Source organism: Martes martes (genome assembly GCF_963455335.1).
Source record: "Martes martes genome assembly, chromosome: 14".
Classification (NCBI taxonomy): domain Eukaryota; kingdom Metazoa; phylum Chordata; class Mammalia; order Carnivora; family Mustelidae; genus Martes; species Martes martes.
The window spans coordinates 33,376,815-33,398,789 of record NC_137902.1 but is presented as its reverse complement, the minus strand read 5'-3'; the positions used below and the strand labels follow the sequence as shown (position 1 = coordinate 33,398,789).

The window sequence follows — 21,975 nt, the reverse complement described above, 5'->3', positions numbered from 1 at the left end:
AGAGACATGCCAAAGGGGAAGAAAAGCAAAAGGAGAGAAAAAACAAGTTTATTTCCTTTAGGAATAAACAGCACTATGTACAAACAAATATCACATTTTCATGTTTGCAAAATGATTGTTTTTTTAAATGTCATTCCTGACTTCATAGTAATGACCAAAGCATTCCAGTTCATTCCCGAGTCCACAGATACCACAACTCTCAGCTTCAATACGTCACCAGATTGCTCAACCCTAGGCCCCGTCCTTGGTTTCCTGGCAGGCCACCTACTAGACCCCTGTTTGGAGTTTTATCAGATTCAATATGGCCAACGCTGGCCATGATCAGTGTGGAGGGATTTATGCCCCGACTTTTAAGCACCTATTCGCTCCTCGGCTGTTTCCTAGGGGAACAGATTTCCCCACCAAAATCCATTTGGATGAAGTGAAGGTGTCAAAAGCCAATTTGTTGAATGGCTAATCTGACAAGTCATCAAACTGCCATATAAGCAACTTGCCAAGAGATGGATTCCCAAAGCGGGGGAGGATTTTCCCCCAGGTTTCGGTTCTAACACAGATCCCCTGCTTACACTGGCCTGCTGCCTTCCACATCTCAGCTCCCACCCTGGGCCCCATCCCTGCTCTGCTGAGCCCAGGACTGGTGGCAAACTCTTGGAAATCTTGTTTAAGGTACTTCTCACCAAATTCCTTCTTAGGCAAATTGCATTCCCAAAGTGGGAATTGGTTTGCAGAGAGGTGAGCTTGAACCATTTCCTGGGACTCCATAATTAGGGTGAGCATACATCCCAGTGAGCCTGGACCAGCTTCCATGGACAGTTGTTGTGCCGGAGTTATTAATGTTCTTCCCTTTCCCTCCCAAAGGTGTCACCCTATACGATGTCCTTACAAGGGGCTGGACTTACTAAAAACACATCTTGTGTTTAGCACAGCATTTTCTCAAACTTAACATTATTGACTTTTGGAGCCAGATGATTCTTTGGGTTGGGCGGAGGGTGGGGAGGAAGCTATGCCGCACATTGTGAGATGTTCAGCGGCATCACTGATCTCTACCCACAGATGCTGCACGCCATCCTGGCTGGGAACCCCTAGTCTAAAGGATGATGTCAAACATTACAGCAGCCTCAGCCAAAGCCATGCCTCCCTGGGGGCCTCTGGTAATATGGTGGCGCACTCTGGCCAAGAGAGCGAGAGGCTATGGCTCAAGAGCCTGGGTGCTTTGACTCAGTCCTGCTTTGGACAAATCCCTTGGCAAATCCTTGACCTTGGACACATCCCCTGATCTCTCTGGACTTTAACACTCACATTTGTAGAATAAGGTTATTGACCTAATTATTTAAGAGATGGGGCGTTTGAGAATTTCTAGATGCTATTTTCTAGATAAAAATGATCTGCAATTTTAATCATAATTATTGGTGCACCTATAAAGTGCTGAAACTTTTCCTTTTAGCTTTTTAAAACATTTCCCTCAATCATTTTGCTGGGTTAGAGAGAGAAAGTAAAGGCACGCTTTAGAGCGAGCTGTCGCGGAAGTCCTGCAGCCCGACCTCTCTGGACGTAGGGGACACACGCACAGAGTTCTCATTAAACAAGTACCTCCCAACTCTGAATGGGACATGACAGGCACCAGTTAAATGATTTCTCAGATATTAAAAATGAGAACTAGGCCAGTTTGTAGCATTGGAGGCACGAAATACAGGATCAAGCCAAGCTGGAATTAAGATGTGGGAACTGAGAGAGAGCAAGGATTTCTGAATACTGAGCTAAAAAGCTTGGCCTCTAGGATCTTGACCCACAGGTAGATGTTCTCCAGGGGCCTTAAAAGTATGGGTGAAAACTGACACTGTTGGTAGAAAGGTCAGAAAAGAGGACTAAGCTACTTCTTGCCTCTTTAAAACATACCCGAAGGATGCTCAGACACGAATTCACTCAGGTTAGACAGTAAAATTAATGAACGGCACCCGTAATTCCTTCGACTCTTTGGCTGTGTATGCTAACAAAACTTTTGGAAGACTTGCACAGTTGCTTCATAAAAGTAGCACAAACCCAGCATGTATGGCTTGACCACGGTTGGTTGCGAGCGCTAACGCTGGGGCAGGGGCGCGGGGGGACCCCCACGAGCCAGGGCAGCGGGGGTAGAAGGCCTTGCTCCCCGCTCACCAGTGTTAGAGTTTCAACAACTTTATGAGCAGGTTGTTAAACTGTTGCCCACGGTGGGAGTATTGGTGCCAGGAAATGGGCAGAACTTACAAGTGAGGGCTGCCCCGCCCCTCCCAAGGAGAGCGGGCCACACCAGCCCCCTCACTCAGACTCCACTTTGAGCTTCCTTCCATGGTACTGAACAATGTCTCTTAACCTCTTTGAGCCTCTGTTTCCTCATCCTTAAAAGAAGAAGCTCAAGCTTAATGATTAAAATTCCTTCCAACTTTAAGATGCTATGATTTTAAGGATCTACTATAGTTTTGGTGGAAAGAAAGTTACAACATTTTACTGAGACCTGTTTGTGGATATGATCTGACATACAGATAATTAAAAATTACCAAGAATGGAATGTTTCTTGTTCTTGTGGTTGAAAGCAGTAGTTTCTGAATTCAGTACTTCACGTGACATCTCAGAGTGACTACTTACCTTGTACCTAAATCTGCCTGGCTGCTTCCTCCTCCCTTAGCCACCTGCTTGCAACTCAGGTCCCACATCAGAAGGAAAGAAAGGAAGAAGGAAAGAAAGAAAGGGAGAGAGAGGAAAGAAGGGAGGGAGGGAGGGAGGGAGAAAGGGAGAGAGAGAGAAAGAAAGGAAAGGAAAGAAAAAGAGAGAAAGAAAGAGAAAGGAAGAAAGAAAGAGACGGAGTGGGAGGAGGGAGGGAGGGAGATAGAGAGGGAGGGAGGGAGGAAAGCAGAGCCTTCTCGGCATCACTACCACACGTGCCCCAGCAGAACAGTCTTCTGCTCAGCTTCCTCCTCTCCTTGGTCTAAACAGCTAGTTGTTTGGAATTTGGAAGAAGAATCCTGAGAGGCTGGGAATAAGAAAGAGCAAAGATTGTGCTAAATGTCATATACTGACTTAATTAGACCCTCAATGTGTTGTTAGTGAGTTTGACCCAGCCAAGGTTGGTGTGAATAATTTACCTGCGAGCCTTGTAGAGCTATGGAGGAAACCCTCCTCCGTTGCATTCTTTCTTACGTCTGCTTTGTGGGTTCATGGTTCTGCCACATGATGTTTTAGGTCTCTCATGTCCTCTTGCTTTACAGATATGTAACATGCTGAATGCCCCTGCAGACGAATACTTCACATTTCAGGTAACTCTGCCCTCAGCTAGGCCTCACCCAGGAGCACTGCTCCCTGCCCCCCATCCCTGGAGTCTGCCTTGGGGTTAGGTGGCCTTCAAGGCTTCTGTCCCATTCACCCTGGCTGGGCCAGTGCCACCAAGTAGCAGGTTCTTCAGGGAAGGGAGAAGAGGTGAGAGAAGGAGGGGGATGAGAGAAGGAGACGGGATGCTCATCCCAGCAACGGGGGTGGGAGAGTGTGGTCTCTGCCACTTCTCCATTCTACTCTCTCCTGGTCGCCTAGGGCTTCGAGCAGTGCCTGGCACATCACAGGCGCTTACTGTTTTTCGGCTGAGTGATTAGCTGTATGCCTACTGCCACCTGGATTCAGCCCTTTGGTGGTTTTCCCAGGCCCTTCCCTGCAGTTTACTGGGAAAGAAAATCTATTTGTTGGGTCCTTGGGGGGTCTCTCCTGCTGTCAGACTCTTGGTTTTATCTTTCCTCCTGCAACATCCAGGGATCCCCCTCCCCACCTGTCCTCTCCAACCCTCCCCACCACTCCGCATCAGCTGGGGAGAAACTGGCATGTGTCCCTGCAGCCTCTCCTTTTCTGCCTTCTGGCCTGTGTTTAGTGTCTTGTTTTAACAAACATCCAGTTAGAGCCTGGGTTCCAGTCAGGAATAGAGACAGCGCTCCCTGTGGGGGCCATGGGTGCTGGTCCTGGCTTCCTGTCTCGCACAGATACACACACAGAGCCCTATCTCCACATGATGGAGATGCCGGCCTCCTGGGGCCTGAGGACTGGATGAGCTGCAGCGTCCCAAGCTCGGCAGGCAAACCTAGGCGCACTTGCCTGGTTTCCTGGAAGGTTTCCCTCCGATCTCCCCACTCATCCCGCTGCTCACCCACATGGAAAACACACAAACACCATATGGCGCATTTGCTCCAGCTCCCCACCCCTCGCAGCCACAGCCTCACGGTGACCACACTGTGCTGGTCCTGACCCTGACCTTTATGGCAGTTGGGTGCCAGAAAAGTGTGCGCAGGAAGGAACAAAAGGGTACAAGCACTTTCTAAAGTGTCTGACCTTCAGCAGCTGTTGTCTGACTGAGCAGGGAAGGGAGTTGACCCAGGGGATCCGGGGCTGTGCTCTGAGGTTTGAGGGCAGCCACACATGGCTCCGATGGCCCTGGCTGCCAGGAGGCTGCAGACCTGCCTGAGTAAACCTCCAGCCCATAGGAATTTCCCAGCTCTCCAAGAAACACGCGTGTGGTGCCCGTGAACATGGGCTTCTTGGGTCTCTGGTGGTGGGAGGGATGACCGTGCAATGGCTGCTGGGCTGGGAAGTCCACAGTCACCAGAGCACAGGGCTGCTTCCCGTGGGCCACTCCAGCCGCTGGATGAGCATGGTGGGGATACTGAGGCAGATGCATTGCTGGGAGACCCCAGCTCCTCCCACCACAACATTGGCTCCAGGAATCCCCCCAACAGCCCTGCGAACTCTGACAACGGCATCTTGGTCTAAGATATTGCTCCCCCCCACCCCACCCGTCCTTATCCCGAGTCAGGACTGAATCTTGATGGTGTTCTCGGCCTCCTCGGGCCTCCTCCCAGCTTCCTCAGGGACATCGCCCCTGGGGATCATTCCACAGAGCAGATTCAGGATAGGGTTGCCACCCTCCCCAGGCCTCCAGCTCTCTCTTCACCTTCCCACTGTCTCTCTATTCTCACTAGTCCCTTTTGTCCCTGGGAAGTTTAATGGAAAAACGACTGATTCCAAGTGAACTATGGTCACAGCAAACCTGCAAAGGCAAAGTTCTCAAACTGTTCCTCAGGGGACCTGGTGGACTAGCTTTCTATTGCTGCTGTAACAAATTACCACTCATGCACAACTACATTATCTTATGGTTCTGGAGTCAGAAGTCCAAGAATGGGTCACGCTGGGCTAAAATCGGGGTTGTTGGTGGTAGGGGAGAACCCATCTCCTCATCTTTTCTAGTTTCTAGAAGCTACCTGCATTCCTTGGCTCATGGCCCCCCGCCATCTTCAAAGCCAACAATGACATCACCCCTGACCTTGCTTCTGTTGTCTTCTTCATTGATTCTAGCTCTCTCTTTTCTACTTTTAAGGATCCTTATAATTACTTTTGGGTCCACCTGGAAAATCCAGGATAACTTCCCTGTCTTAAGGGCAGCTAGTGAGCAGCCCTAATTTCATGTGCTGCTTTAATGCCCCTTTGCCATGGAAAGTAACATATCCACAGGCTCTAGGACTTGGATGTAGACACCTGCAAGGTGTTCCTTGAAGTGGATAAAGGGGTTCTTCCTTTAAGTCAATTGAAGTGATCTTCCATTCACAGGGGGAAAAAAAATAACACATAGAATTTTCTCAGTTTTAAGTTTTCATCCTATTAATTTTTCTTAAATCTTTAGCTCCTTCTAGCACTTTTCTGTCAACAAGCTCTAACTAACTTAGTAACAACAAAACACATGAACATGCCCAGGCAACAAAAGAATATTTACCGAAAACTGAGAAACAGTCACCAAAACTTGTTTTGGAAGCTTTTAAAAATATACAGGGTGCTTACGGTTGTGAAGGTATTTTGTACACAGGTAATATACTCTCCGCAATTGCTTTTGTCCCTAGTCTATCTGGCAGTGTACGTAGAGAAACAGTTCACGGTATTTTCCGAGGATAAAGACTTTGAGAAACACTGTGTGCTGATTTTTTCCCCAAAACTTTGACCACCAAGACACATAAGTTGAGGTTTGATTTCCATCTGCTTTTCATTGCAAGTCCAGAGACGAACCTCTGACTAAAAGCCACTGTTTATCGAGCACCTGTCCCATGCCCTGCCCTGTCCCGTCACTTGTGCAGAGCTCAACAGTGTGTGAGACACTCTTCGGCAGGATTAGACTGTAGCCTCACAGACAAAAATCAACAACTCCGAAGCATGTGGAAATTGTCTAACTGCTAAGTTGTGTGCCCCAGGCACTAAGCGCTGATTGAGTTCTGAAAAAGAGAAGTTCCATATGGGTCAGAAAGGTGAGAGAAGGGGCGCATGGGTGGCTCAGTGGGTTAAAGCCTCTGCCTTCGGCTCAGGTCATGATCCCAGGGTCCTGGGATCAAGCCCTGTATCCGGCTCTCTGCTCAGCAGGGAGCCTGCTTCCTCCTCTCTCTCTGCCTGCCTCTCTGCCTACTTGTAATCTCTGTCTGTCAAATAAATAAATAAAAAAATCTTAAAAAAAAAAAAAGAAAGAAAGAAAGGTGAGAGAAGGTTTCATGGGAGAGGCAAGACAGGCTGAGCTTCGATGGATGTTCACTAAGTGGAGCAGCACCCCGAAGCAGAAGACTGTTTTGAGGGATCAGTCAGGAAAACAGAAACCACACTAGGTATTTCCACAGAGAGAATTTAATATGAGGAATTAGCTAAACAGGTGTTGGGGAACAGAAAAAGTGACCAGGGAACACTGAGGTAACATAGAGGTAAGTGCTGGGGGGCAAAGAAAAGAGGTTAAGGTTGTCACAATGCAGATGCTTGGTTCTAGTACACTGAATCACATGTGGTAGAACATCTTTATGGCATTCTAGTCCTGGCCATGTTCTGATACAGTGTGGAATTGTGCATCTGACAGAGAGAGTAGATTATTCTTTCTTTAAAGGTAGCCTGGGTTGGGAGGATGGTGATGACAGGGTAGCTCAGGAAGACTTGGGGTGCTGTGTTAGTTCTGTATCTCACTTCTGGGCAGGGTGCACATGGTTACACGTGTGATGAATTTGCACAGAAATGCACACACACATACACACGCATGCACAAGTAAGTACACATGCATCTAGCGAAATCTGAGTGAGATCCAGGGCTTGTATCAATCTTTATTTCCTAGATTTGATAGTGCGCTACAGTTACACAAGGTGTTCCCACTGGAGAAACTGGGTGAAGTGTGCATAGCACTTCTCTGTATGTTTCTTTTGCAACATCCTGTGAATCAATAGTTATTTCAAAATTAAAAGTCGAAGCATAATCTGAATATCTTTATTGTTTGTAGAAAGGACCTGTAGATGAAACGGGTTGGGTCATTAAAAATGTCTTATCCCTGCCTATTGTCAACAAGAAAGAAGATATTGTGGGAGTAGCTACATTTTATAACAGAAAAGATGGAAAACCTTTCGATGAGTATGATGAACACATTACTGAGGTAAGTGCAATTATGAAATAATGGAGGTAAATGAAATTCATGAAACAATGGAGGCAGCGTCATTATTTGTTACTCTGGAAGGATGTTGTTGAAGGGCAATTAAGGCATGAGTCACACATGGTTGTGGTCAATATGTGCCCATTGTGTCATTTCCGTTTCCTGACATCTGTAGACTGCAGCATTTTCTTCCCGAGATTGAACTCTGGCTTAATCAAAATTCTTTACGATATGAGGAAATCAGAAAGAAGGTTTCTATCTCCTTTCCCCACCCCTTCTATTCTTTGTCATTCTTGCTATCATCCCCAATCCTCTGAGTTTCAGGCTGTGCTTTATTGTACTATATATTTGAAATTCCTCTCCTCTAGTAAAGTATTCATGGGGCATGGTGCATTTTGAAAAGCAAGGGCTTAGCCAGTTTTATTGTCTGGGGCTGATTATTAGTATGTTTTTTTCTTTGATTGAAATAAGAAGCTGGGTTGTTGATGGTGGGAAGGAGATTGGTTGATAGAAAAGATGCCAATGGTTGCCTCCAAAACAAGTTTTCAGTTGCAGAGAATTGAATCACATTTTATCCATTTCAGACTCTCACACAATTTCTTGGATGGTCTCTTTTAAATACTGACACCTATGATAAAATGAATAAGCTAGAAAACAGAAAGGATATAGCTCAGGAAATGCTCATGAGCCAGACCAAAGCCACTCCCGATGAAATCAAGTCCATTCTGGTAAGTGGGGAATTCGGTTCTGTGGACATTTGGTGACATCTAAGCGCAGCTTCTGGAATTTGTTTAATTACCTAGAGGTCTGACAAATGAGGATAGGTTTAGTCTTGGGCTAAGGAGGATAAGACAAAGAAGGAAGGTTGGGGGAGGACCTGGGTGGCCCAGGGGACATGGAGCCTTATTAGATGTCTCAGCTGCTTGGTTGGAATTGCACTCTGCTTAAAACATTAAAATTAAAAAAAAAAAAAAAACAACAGTTCATGGATTAGTAGGAGCTAGAGGAGTGGCAGCTAGATTCAAGTGTGTTAGTGAGGAAAAAATATTTCCAGGAAGGGAAATGTACCAGTCAGCTATTACCACATAATGCTGCATAACAAACATGTCCGTGGTATATGACAACAAACATCTATTTCCTCCTCAGGCATTGGTGGGTTGACCAGGCTTCAACTGATTCTTAGTTGAGCTTGGCTCTAAGCTGTGAGTTTGGTTTGCTCTATGCATATATCATTCTTCTTGATCAGCAACTACCTGAGAAGTGTTCTTATGGTGATGTCAGAAGTGCGAGAGAGTAAGCCCAAGTGTGCAAGCTCATTTCAAGTCTTCACTCACGTCACATTCACTCAAAGTCTCATTGGCCAAATGTGGCCAAGACCAATATCATGGATGATGGGGAAGCAAATAGATATTTACTAACAATGTTCTAATCACCAGCACATGAAGGGAAGATATCACACACCCACTATCTTTATTCCTTTTATTTCCCTAGTTTTTGGAGTATGTGTAGGTGTAGTTTTCTCGGGGTGGTTTTTTCTTTTTTTCTTTTTTTCTCATTTTGGTTTTGCTGAGTGGTTTGAAAGTTAAGAGAAATTTTAGACAATTTGAGATGTCAAAAATAAGAAAATCTAGGGACGATGAAGGGAAATTATTAACTCATAGAAAACAAAGGAGAAAATAAAAGAACTCATAGAAAAAAAAAATTTTCTCTTTCTTGCCTACATACAAACAACCCACATTTCTCTCTCTGTCTCTAAGACAGTCACTGTTACATTTTACATTTGGGGGGAAGAAAGAAATCAATTATATTAGGGTTTGTTTTGTTTTGTTTTGTTTTGGAGAAAATTCTTCATAATAATGCTATAGGTATTCTTTGTATCCAGAATACATCTTTGCATAGAACATATGACAGCATATTTTAAATACGAAATTAACTTTATAGGAATCTCACACCCCGATTCCTTTTACATTTTAGAAAGTTAAAGAGAAGTTAAATACAGATGTAATTGAAGACTGTGAAGAAAAACAACTTATCACAATTTTGGTAAGTGTTTTTCTTCTATCCTTTACACCTTTTAAATAAAATATAGTAGGATACATGTTCCCATTTCTCAAGTAAGTATTGACTTTCCTCTTCTCTGGCATCTTTAAAGGCTAAAAAGAAAAGAGATTTCTTATAAAGAGTGATCTTCTGGTTCTCTGCATTTCTTCCTCCTTGTCTCCTACAGTCCAATCCACAAAGATAATTTAGAATCAGAAACCAGACTTCTGAGATGTCTGGGTGGCTCAGTTGGTTAAGCAGCTGCCTTCAGCTCAGGTCATGATCCCAGGGTCCTGGGATTGAGTCCCACATCGGGCTCCTTGCTCAATGGGAAGCCTGCTTCTCCCTCTGCTTGTGTTCTCTTTCTCTCTCTCTCTGACAAATAAATAAATAAAATCTTAAAAAAAGAAAGAAAGAAAGAAAGAAACCAGACTTCCACATAAGGGAACACAGGCACAGACTCTAAGGATATCATGACCTTATTTATTTTAATAGTTTTGGATTGCACTGTAATCACCCCAGAAGACATGACAAAATCACAGTAGAATGTAGACCCTCTGAGGCCCAACTGTCTTCTGCCAGGTCTGGTTTCTTCCTTCTGGAACTTGGAGGAATGTGATTCTTTCCTATGGTTGCCATTGGGTCACCCCTATCATTTCCAGTTGGAATAACTTCTCTTCCTGTCATTAATACTATATTTGATTCTAGGTAGTTTTGCCCTAAACTTCTTTGCCATGGACATTTTTGCTGCAAGCATTTCAGGCCAAGCATTTTTGCTGCATAACTGATTGGTTTGTAAGGCAATCTTGCATAAAATAAAAAATAATAGTTCTTATATTATGTAAACCTTAAAGAAATCTTAGTGAAAAAAGAAAGTGTGATGCCAAAGGAGGAGATAAATCAACAATTAAATATACACACACACACACACACACACACACATCTTATATATGCATGTAATATATACATACACACACATACATATTACTCTGAATGAAAGACTTCAAAGACAGGTGCACAGAATAAAATCAGTTATTTGCACCGTGTTGCCATGAATCTACCTTATACATTTTAAATATATTCAAATATTTTTTATTTTGCAGTTAAGTCTCTTTCATTTTGTTATTCATTTTTTGGTGTGTTTCATTACATCCTTTTAAATTAATTTTTAAGTAGGCTCCATGCCTAACGTGGAGCCCAACATGATTCTCGTGATCCTGAGATCAAGACCTGAGCTGAGATCAAGAGTAGGATGCTTAACTGACTAAGGTGTCCCTCATTACACTCTCTTTAATGAATGTCCTTCTCTTATTTTTTGTGATTTTATTTTTTTACGGCAAAAATTGCCTTGTAGCTAATTAGTTATGTGGCAAAAATGTTGGCAATGAAAATGCTTGCAATGAAAATGTAATCATGGTAAGTGGAGATCATAATTTTGAGGTAACCTCTCTGAAATATGTGTTTGAGTTCCTACGTTTTATGCAGTAATGATTTGGGACGAGCCTAGAGCAGATTTTATATTCAAACAGGTGTGTCATCGTAAAGCTACTGGTTCTTTGCCCATTTTATTGCTTCTCCAACGTAAGGTCCTTTGTTCTCTAACTGGAGAACTAGCGACCTTCTACAATGTCATGGATACCAATGGCAGTTTTGCTTTACAAGGAGGACTGAGGTAGCCTGCACCAATGCAGGCAAAGGAGGCAAGGCAAGTCCTCCCCCTGCCTTCCTTCCCTCCTCTCCAGGACACATCAGGAGGCCCTGCACCTCGCAATTACACTGTAGATCCAGAGAGGACTTCCCAGAGAAGGACCTCGGTCACCCATTCTTAATTCTGTGTTTTTCCTTCAGTCAGTAGTCAGCGAGGCGCACTCTACCATCCGGAGCACAAAAGGTAGTATGGTCTGGTCAAGAAGCCATGTTCCTTAAGGATAAAATACAGGCAATCATACTGCCCTGCAGGGACGAGTTTCCAGAGTGTGAGCACCAAAGTCCCAGGGGAGGCCAAGGGCCCGTTTCTACTCGCAGATGATGGCAGAACACAAGATGGGAGCTGTGGCAAGGAGGTTTGAGGGGAAAGCAGGATTTGTCTGGGCAGAGGGTGAAGCTGGGGGCCTGCTCAGGTGCCCAGGGGATCCTTCTGGGAGTAGATGGAGCGAGCCAGCCTTGAAAGGTGCCATCAGAGCTGCTTCATAGACGAGTAGGATGGCAGCTGCTCCCAACTGCCCTCATCCCAGCTTAGTGGGGAGAAGACTGGCCGTTAGGTGCCCAGAGTTCCTACTTATCACACCAACGAAACGCCTTTATTTTTTTATCGACCCTCTGTACCTCATATTGTAAAATAGCTGTTCTTCAAATTCTATAATTTTTGTACTAAACTACTTTGATCGGTTTGCCTGTTACTGCAAATGGGACCTGGGGGTCATTCTTCTGAGAACTTCTTCCTTGGATTCTTGCTAAAATGCACACTTACACTTTAGTGTGACTGAGGCTTTAAAGCATTAAAATCATTTTCACATCCTATCTTCACTCTATAAACTGTAGGGCTGAGACAACCTCCAGCAGGGAATCTGTGTGGCCCGGGGTACTCCCCGCCATACCGCTTTAACCTTCTCCTCCTCTGATTTTTAAAAGATGTGCTTATTGTCTGCCTCTCCCCACGAGAATGCATGTTTCAGGGACAGTGACAGTGTCTGCTTTAGTCATCCAAAATGCTTACAACACAGACAGAAACCGATAAATGTCTATTGAATGAATAAATGATGAATGAATAAGAGGAAAAGAAGAACCTACATGGGCAAGGAACCTGGGAGTGTTTGGACAGAGAAAGAAGGTGACAAGAAGGTAACGAAGGACATAGGCAGGTTCTATGAGAAATGGAGAAAGGGTTTTTGTGAGCTGCATCTCCATTAATGCTCTGTGAGGCAGGCAGATAAGATCAGCATTGCTTTTCAGTTAAGACAGCAAGGACAAAACTGTTACTATCGTTGTTCCTGTTTCACAGATGAGAACACTGAGGCTTGTGCAGTCTGGGAGATGTAGCTAAACTGAACCCAGAACTAAAGGCTAGTCTCTTGGCTCTAAACCATTGCTTTGCAGGGCAAAAAATAAATAAATAAATAAAAATAAAAAATCATGTCTGCCTGACGTAACCAGTCTGAGACTAGCCCGGGTGAGAAGGCATCACAGGGCTCTGGGAGACCTGGGGAAGGGAGGGAAGGGTGAGGGGGAGAGATCAATCCAGACTGAGGGCTTAAGGGATGAGAAACCGTAATTTTACTTAAAACAGCCATCTACCATTTGGTATTGAAATTTGTATAAAATAGAGCATGAACTATTCTCCCCTGGAAACCTTAACTTGCTGAGGGATGTGGCCTTAGCACCGTGTGCAGGACTTAGGACTGGCTCAGTAAATACCCATTGGACCGAATTGCTCCTGCGCGCTTCCGGTGGACCCACATCGCTCTTCCTAGCTTCTTTCTCCCTCCTGGAGCTTTCTCTCCTCCCGTGGGATAGTTTCCTCCCTGCCTTCCACCAAACCAGCCAAGTCCACACATCCTTCCAGAATATCTCTGCCTCTAACTCCCCCTCCAGTCTGCCTTCAATCTCTACCCCCAGCCCTGGGCCCTGGACATTATGCTCTGTGAGTATTCTAAGCTCTCACCTTTCAATGATCTATATTAGAAATATTAGAAATATTTCAATGAGCTAAGTTCCTTGAGGGCAGATCCCTATTTTTATTTCCCTGGCCATGTCAGTCGTCACGGGCCAAGTTCACTGTTTTATCCACAGTCCTTGATCTAACAAGGTGTGGGGTGAATGAGGCATCATTCATCCCACAGACATTTCCCAAGCCCCTCCCTGACACAGGCCTGCGGACACCCAGAGCCGCGGCAAATAAGACACGTGGGATCCCAAGTGATGGAGCCCGCAGTCTGCGAGCAGGTAAAGAGCAGATAAGAATGAATGAAGTGATCACTGTTTGCCAAGTATTTCCGGAAGAGGAGAAGAGAGAAGTCGAATACTGAAAATGGACCAGGCTGCTGCAACAAGACATTTTCTTTAGCATCAGAAAAAGAGAACGGCCACTGGAGATGGATTCGGAATTGAATTTCATCGCTCAGAAAGTTTCTTAATAGAGCCAAGTCTCAGCGTCACCCTCTGGAAACTGAGGACTATGGTGTAGGCTTGTTGGGGGATCACACACAGCCTCTGCATGGCCCTGGGGCCAGGCGCACAGAGGCCCGGGGGGTTGCATGTGGTCCCCTTTGATGGTAATTCTGCTTTACACCCCACGTGAAATAGGGGAGAGCAGGGTGCGGGGGGAGAGGCAGGTAATCCGAAGCAGTCCGCCCTTGTCTCCGCAGAAAGAGGACCTGCCGGACCCGCAGGCTGCGGACCTGTACGAGTTCCGTTTCAGCGACTTACCCATCACAGAGCACGAGCTGATTAAGTGTGGGCTGCGGCTGTTTTTTGAAATCAACGTGGTGGAGAAATTCAAAGTACCCGTCGAGGTCAGATAGCATGTAATTGAAAGTAAGGTGTGATGCCATTGCTGCCCTTGCCTGTGTTTCCCGTGGTTCAAAAGATTAACTTCCGTTTGGGTTTTCAATGATTATTAACTTTGTAAATATATCAGCTTGAGCCCTGCAAACAGGACCAACCTATCTTTTTAGATAAGATGGTCACAGACCTTCTGATCTTTAGAATTCGATTCCAAAGTCTGAACAGAGCTGTCTTGTTTGGGCGGCAGGTTCTGACCAGGTGGATGTACACGGTGAGGAAAGGGTACCGCTCCATCACCTACCACAACTGGCGGCACGGCTTCAATGTGGGGCAGACCATGTTCACTCTGCTCATGGTAGGTACAGAGAGCTGCGAACGGCGGGAAACCTGCACGCTTCCCTCGTGAGCACGATGACAAGCAGCTGTGGTCCATTGTTTTAGATCAGTAATTTTGGGTCCTACAAGCCCCAAACGCCCCTGTAGATGATGCCAGGCAACATGGATATCCCTGGGCATGTGGTTGGATGAGTACCGTGGCATTCGCATACTCATGTCCTTAAAGGAAACAGTCAGGAACCTGCTGAGTTTTGTAATTGCCGGGAATGAGCTGCAGTAAATGGAGATGCAAAGCCGATTTGCTCTACAAACACGGCAGGCCATCTTCTCCTTTGCAGGTAGGCCTCAGTGAGCCCGCTCAGAAGTGTATATGTCTAAGTAAATATATATATGTGTGTGTTTTTAGACAGGAAGACTGAAGAAATACTACACAGATCTTGAAGCCTTTGCCATGCTCGCGGCTGCCTTCTGCCACGACATTGACCACCGAGGCACCAATAATTTGTATCAGATGAAGTAAGTGACAAGTACCGGTGACGTTTGAAGCCGTCTTGGGGGAGAAGAGAACTTGTCTCTTAGCCTGTCAGCTCCTCTCCATCATGTTCAGGAATCTTGGGGCCACGTTCTGTTCCTTCAGAGCCTCAGCCCTCACGATAATGTCTGCTCTTTCTCCCTGGATGCTGGCAGCCCGCAGTCCCCGTCCCCTGTGGTTTTCATCTCCAGACGTGCCCTGCCTTATTCATAAATGCCATCACTCCTCCCCTCTTCAAGTGCTTAGTCAGAGTATGGAATTCGTATATGAAAGTGCACCAGGCTTGGGCTTAACCGCACACACACACTTGTGGAACACCCCCAACCAGAGGGCGTTCCTTCCTGGGCTCACTCCCCTTCCCTCCCTTGGTTCCTCTGCAGCTCCCGAGCTCTCCTGCAGCTGGCTTGGCCCCTTATCCTCGCTGCCACCTTCCCCTCCTACCCCAATCAAGGGCAACAATGAAGGTGCAGTTTCTCAGCTCAGACAGATGTGGGCTCACTGGGTTCACAAGTGATTTACACTTTGTAAGCCTCAACTTCCTCATCTGAAAAGTAAGAATTGTAACAATGGTACCTAACAGGTAAGATCCTTGTAAAGATTAAATGAGATCATGCATATAAAGCATTCCACTCCTGGTAGCCTCTGGACAGTAAATAAACACTAAGTATTATTATGATGTCACTGACACTCTTCAAAATTCATCAGCAATGCCCGTGGCCAGCTGAGCTCCTTGATCATGGCTTTTAAGCTGCTCTGTCTGACTTAGACACACTGTATCCTCATCTCTGACACACTACCTACCCCTCTCCAGAGGCACCAGGCATTTAGAGAGAAGGAGCTTTGAAGTCTCAGTTTGTGGGGTCCAACCACTTCCTGGTTGGGGGAGCTTGGGGACGTCAATTGGTCTATTTGAGATTCCATTTGTGAACCACAGAAGGGGCACGAAATCTACCTCTCAAAGACTGTTATGGGACTCAAATGAAATTACATGTATCTGAAACTACACAGGAGGTGCTCCAAAAAAAATCTATTCAGTGAATGAAAAGCACCTCATGAGTGGTGACATCAGTCTCATCTTCAGCAACTCCAGCTGTGGGGCTTTGTCTTGAAAAGAGGATTGGCTCTGTGGCTTCGGGCAAGGGACGGATTCCCCTCCAGAGATCCCTGTGCACGTGGGCCCTTCTGCACTCCTGCATCCCAGTGTCCTGACAGTGGCTGGGTTCCCTTCCTCTCCTCTGACCACTGGTGCGGTAGCCACCTCAGATCTACTGAGTAGCCATGGTGTGCTGCCCCGCACCGAGAACTTGGCACTCATCGCCTCTTTGAATTCTGCTAGCGCTCCTACATGGGAGCTCCTATCACCTCCCTCTTTTACTGAGGAAGAAACAAGCTCAGAAAGGCAAAGTCCATCTTGCCAAATTGGATGTGGCATCTGGCCTCCAGGAAGGATGCAGCCACCCCTGAGGTCTCTGCTTTGGCCGGGCGTGGGGTCTGTGTGGGTGCCCCCATCCATCTGCTGGGGGGCACGCTGAATGTCTCCCACCATTTCTTTCTGTCGACTGGACAGCAGGAATATGAGGCGGTGGAAGGACTGAGATCCGTGTACGGGCTTCCTCGCTGCGGGCACCTTAGCATGGGTGTCCTTGGTCCTGGCAGCTCTGCTATGCCACCATGATCAAACACAGCCTTGCCGCATGCTGCCCTTCAATCGTGATGCTCGCTGAGGCTCTTCATATCCCTATTGTTCTAGAAGAATTGCTTAGGAGTCCACAGAGCTATGGAGACATGATGTTGGCATGTTCTTGAGAAGGTGGAATGAAAACACGATTATTACTCTCACATTGATGATGACAAATCAGGTCGCCATGGAGGGTGACATGAAGCAGCAGGGATCACAGATGACTCTGCTTCTTGGCTGGACCTTGTGCCCATGGTCTGATTTCTCATCTCCAGAATGTCTGGCCCCCTTGGTTCTGGTTTCCACCCTCATCTATTAGCCTTGTAGACTACCCTCTGACAATGCCTTAAAAACCTTGCCATTTTCAGATTTCTGTCATTACCTCCAGTTCTCCTACTCCCTTCAGTCCGTTCACTTTTCCGGCCGGTTTGTTTTCTGCTTCACTAGTCTCTAAGCTTACTGATTTCTTTATTCCTTTCACCCCTTTTCCTTGTTTAGTTTTTCTGCCGTCTTGTCTTTCTGCCTCTTTTCTATCCTCCATCTTCTCCCTGAAGAAATGCAGTTACTGAGACAAAATATGAGGAATGTTAAAATTTATCTTATCCCCCATCCAACACAGGCCTCTCCTCGACTGCCTTTCTCCCAATGTCCTCGAGTCCATATCTGGCTTTCCCCATAATGGCCCACAGGACACACCGTTCTACTCTTAGATGATTCTGATGGTTGGATGTTCTTCATGATACTGAACTGAAATTGGTCTCCCAATCACATCTGTTTTTCCTGTTCAGGTTTCTCTCTGAAGCTGCTAGAATATGTATAATTTCTGTACCACAGACCATTCCTTCACATAAAAGAGAATTATCACTTCCCCCTCCTCTTTTCCTGGTTGAACACACCCAGCCGTTTAAACCATTGCATATATAAAGTTTCCACACACGTCATTTTTTTGGCTATTCTTCTGTGAACCCAGTCTAGTGTTTTTATGTCATTCTTTAAATGCAGGTCTTGGAGTTTAACACAGTAATCCAGACAGGATCTGAAGTGTTTTACATTTAAACTTAATTAAATTTCATCTTCTTGATTCTTCATTGCACTCTTAATTGAAATCGCCTTTGCCATACTCTGTCAGCCAATGGATTCATTTTTTTCCCAGTTTTTTATCATTGGAAAATTAGTCATGATTTCCATTAATATTCTTTCAAGTCACTGGTAAAATTATGCATCAGGACAAGAGCAAGGACAAAGTTTTGGGGCCCAGGACTGGAAAACTGTTCTCACAGTTGAAGACAGTCCATTAAGCCCACTCATTGGGCTCTGCTGCCCAGCTGTGTGAGTGGATACACTCACTGTTCCAGGACCTACTGCGGATATCCCGAGGCGCCCTGTCAACTGCCTTGCTGAAATCCAGACACAGGGGGTCTGCGGCCTTCTGCCCCCACAAACCCTGTCACAGAAGGGTCCATAACATCAACCTGGCCTCATGTATTCCTTCTAAACCTGCTTTGGGATTTCCCAATGATTATTCTGTAAGTGCTTGCAAACTCTGAAATAGTTTAAATTGTTTCAGAGATAAAGGCCAACCTTCCTGTTCTGTCATCTCCAGATTGTGTCATTTTCTGCTTCTTAAATTTTAGGATAAAATTTACTTGTATCCAGTCTTCAATCATCTCCTCACCACCTCAGATTTCTCTAGGGAATACTGACGGTGGTGTCCCTCCCCCCAACAACAGATTTCTTCAGGAAGTTGGGATATTACTCGTCTACCTTAAAAGAACCCCTTAGCACTTTCTTAACAACACTGTCCCTGGCTGGAGTCTTAATTTTCAAAAATCATTCTTGAAAAGTTCAGGAAAACTGGTAGGTTGGCCAGTCAAGTCACACCATGATCTCCTGCTTGAGTTTCTCTACTTTCGTTATTTTCTCCCTGGACAGTAGCACAGTCTAAACTAGCTATTTTCCATCCTTCAAGCTTACTATTGGCAGACTTCCAAAATACAGAGAATTATTGATGGATGGTATGATTTAAAAAAATATTTTTTTCTTGGTATCCCATGGAAACTTTTAATGACATCTCTGAAATTTACTTTAAAAATATATTTTGCTAAATTAATTTTCTCTCCAAATATGTATATATATATGTGTGTGTCTGTGTATATATATAAATTAATTCTTCTTCTTTTTACTGAACCATCTGTGAGTTGCAGACATCATGACATTTTACCCCAAAATGTTTCAGCACATATCTCCTAAGAATAAGGGAGACATTTGCCCGTAGAGACAAAACATGATGATCATGCTGAAGAAATGTTACATTGGTACACTACTATTATCCAATATAGAATGTTTATTCAAATGATTCCAATTTTCCCAATAATGTCCTTCATAGCTTTTTTTTTTCCTTTTGATTCAGGATCTAATCAAGGATCACCCCTTGTGTTTGGTTGTCCAGTATTTTTAATCTGTAATAACTCCTCAACCTTCTTGTATCTTTCTGAATATGGCCATTTTTTAGTCTAGGCCAGTTCTTGTGCAGAGAAAGCCCTCAATTTGGATTTTCCCATTGGTTTCCTGCTTACCAGATTCAGGGTAAACATTTTTGGTGGGATTTCTACATGGATGGTACCCTTCTCAGTGCATTAGGAGGCCCATAGTAGCAATTTGCCCCATTATTTATGAGGTATAGTTAAATTATTTATGGGCAATATCCAGGAGCTCTCTTTAAGTAAAGGTACATTTTCTCTTTTGTATTAATAAATAATCTGGGAGGTATTATTCTGAGATTGGGTGTATCTCTAAATCCCCAGAAATCTTTCTTGACTGATGCTTTTAAACCTAAAGGAATTAAAGACACCATTGTTTTCTGACCGGAATCAAGCTTTAATTAATTTTTTAAAATCTCCTGTGCTAACACAGAGGAGGTATTTAAATATGTCCTAAAATTATGATCAATTATCATAATGTTCAGACACTGTTCCCTAACTAGAGTATGTGGGTTACCAGACTTGTTAGTGACCTGTTACTATCTCTTCCACTCCCTAAAGTTCTGTTCTTTCTCAAATAAGATGAAACTTCTCTACTAAGGCTGCCACTCCTATCTCTGATTTCTTCCTTTCTTAAAATTATTTATTCATTCCGTACTTCTTATAACAAATTCTTCGTACTACCTGTGTGGGCCTTTGACCTCAGCCTCTCTCTATCACTTCCTCTCTCTACCTTTTATTTTTGAGGGCTTCCCCTTCTCAAACAGAAAGACTGAAGGAAGACAGGACACCCAAGACGGCAGTCCCCACTTATAGAAAGCTGTGACCTAACAGTTAACAAATGGGAAGTTTAACTTAAAATTGATGTCCCTGTCTTAGAGGAGAAAAAAAAAATGATCACTTTATAATCATTTTTATTTTGGTTCCTGGAAATTCTTTTTCTTTTGTCTTAAGATTTTATTTATTTATTTGAGAGAGAAAGAGAAAGAGAGCATGAGAGTGGGGTGTGGGGCAGAGGGAGAAGCAGACTCCCTGCTGAGAAGGGAGCCCAAAACAGGGCTCGATCCCAGAACCCTGGGATCATGACCTGAGCTGAAGGCAGATGCTGAACTGACTGAGCCACCCAGGTGCCCCACTTTCTGGAAATTCTTAATAAACATTTTCCATGTAAATGATCTGTGGGCCTTCAACATGTTTGTTCCATGTTCCGGGAGTCACAGGCCAGTGCCATAAGCTCCAGGGAACCTCAAGATTTTAAACTTAAAGATGCAGGGGATGAACCAAACTTCCTAATTTAAATAATTCAGTCATTTTATGCATTCAACAAATTGCCTTTCTCAAAGAATTTTTTAAAGAGTGTATTCTCATGTTCTAAATAAAAAAAAATTGGTCCCAATGTGTTCCTTTCGATCATTTCACAGGTATTAGAGGAGAGGGAGAAAGAAGAAATGGAAAACATCCTCAGAGAATAAAGACTTTATACTGTATGGACTTAGGTGTATTCTCTAAGCTGCTGAACTTACGGCATATCCTCTTCCTCCTAGATCCACATCTCCATTAGCAAAACTTCACGGATCTTCCATTTTGGAGAGGCATCACCTGGAGTACAGTAAGACTCTCCTGCAGGACGAGGTACATGAGCCCTTCTCCAGCTCAGAAGCTCTGGATCAAAGCACTATCCCACAGAAAATGCCTAGAAAGAGGATGGCCTTGAGTTATGGCACTTGGCAGCCTATACCCTTATTGCAGTCAATTGCTAGAAATGCCTATTTTGCAAGAGTTTTGAACAACCAGGCTGGAAGGAGCTGAGATAGAAAAGAACCATAGAAAGCCACAAAATCTCTGTGGGTCTGTGGAGAAAGAAGAAAAATCTATGGTGGATGTGAGAGGGCCCTGTTTCCCTAAGGGATATATATATGGAAAGAGGAAAGTAGGCTACATAGCCAATGATTTTCTTATTCACGGGGCATGCCCTGTGAGGCTTTGTCTGTATTGTTGAGGAAGTCAAGATTTGGTAGTGGAGGTAAGCATGAAATCACGATATAAAACAGAAAGAGACAACTGCGGTCAGAAAGGCACTGGTAATGCTGAGATTCTAGAAGGAGATGCCACATTCAAGAGTGGGTAGGGCATAGGGGAGCAGAGGGATGGGGTCAGTGACAGCTTTGTGCAGGAAGCTTGATCTTGAATTCACTTTGATTTGCACATGTCACGTATTACTAACATTCCATAGGAGGCTGTCATTCTTCTTTTTATCAATTTTATTTAAGGGGTATATAGACTTGGGGGAAAGTGGATATATATTCTAGTTATACTTAACAAAAAAAACCTCTTGAGAAATTCCAAGCTAAAGCTGATTAAAACGAGTCATTATTAGATGGAGGGAAACATTTTGTCATAGCAGAGAACATGTTGGGAATCACACGTGCTCAGTCGGGAGAAATAAGCCCTTTGGGAGGGGATGGAGCTTTTCTCAGTTTCTGTAACAATCTTTTATTAAAGGCTCAGGGGAGGAGCATACAGAAATATGCCTAAGCCCAGAGATAACACTAAATTCTCCCAAGTAATGTAAAGCAAGGGGGAAACTTGTAAGGTAGATTGACCAGGCAGAAAGGTGGAAAAGAAAAAAAAAATAGTTGAGTGTTTTTAATAGCCTGTGATTGAGGCCACGCCCAGACAGGGGGACCCAGACCCAGTGCATCAGAATTCACAGGGTGGAATTCACACGGAATTCACGAATTCATCAGAATTCACGCAGGTTTTTAAAAAGTTCCTGGGCTTCATTTTGGACTTCCTGATGGGGTTTTCTGGGATTCTGGCCCAGGAATTTGCATTTTTAGTTTTTTTAAAGATATTATTTATTTATTTGAGAGAAAGAGAGAGTGAGAGAGAGCATGTGTGGGCGAGGGTGGGGGAGCCATGGAGGGAAAGGGAGAAGCAGACTCCCCGCTGAACA

General features: G+C 44.6%; 2 protein-coding genes across 12 annotated transcripts in view; one reads left to right on the top strand and one right to left on the bottom strand.

Moving 5' to 3' along the window:
* The window catches only part of PDE6C (phosphodiesterase 6C), a gene marked incomplete at its 5' end in the record, with an annotated part of 47,212 nt that overhangs the window by 11,868 nt on the left and 13,369 nt on the right, over nt 1-21,975 (top strand). Inside the window, 8 exons of the mRNA XM_080823297.1 lie at nt 3,243-3,290; nt 7,304-7,453; nt 8,035-8,178; nt 9,425-9,493; nt 13,855-14,001; nt 14,241-14,348; nt 14,736-14,845; nt 20,564-20,651. Of these exons, the coding sequence (XP_080679423.1) occupies nt 3,243-3,290; nt 7,304-7,453; nt 8,035-8,178; nt 9,425-9,493; nt 13,855-14,001; nt 14,241-14,348; nt 14,736-14,845; nt 20,564-20,651 (864 nt within the window). The remainder of the gene's footprint in view (nt 1-3,242; nt 3,291-7,303; nt 7,454-8,034; nt 8,179-9,424; nt 9,494-13,854; nt 14,002-14,240; nt 14,349-14,735; nt 14,846-20,563; nt 20,652-21,975) is intronic.
* Nucleotides 3,226-21,975, bottom strand: part of LOC308355226 (protein FRA10AC1) — a 70,171-nt gene continuing 51,421 nt past the window's right edge. For 5 of the 11 annotated variants that reach the window (XM_080823301.1, XM_080823303.1, XM_080823302.1 and 2 more), the window contains one exon: nt 9,952-20,712. The gene's annotated coding sequence lies outside the window, so the exon portion shown is untranslated. Of the gene's footprint in view, nt 3,265-6,738; nt 9,604-9,951; nt 20,713-21,975 lie in introns of those variants that run through there. The other 6 variants (XM_080823299.1, XM_080823307.1, XM_080823305.1 and 3 more) reach the window with 4 other exon arrangements.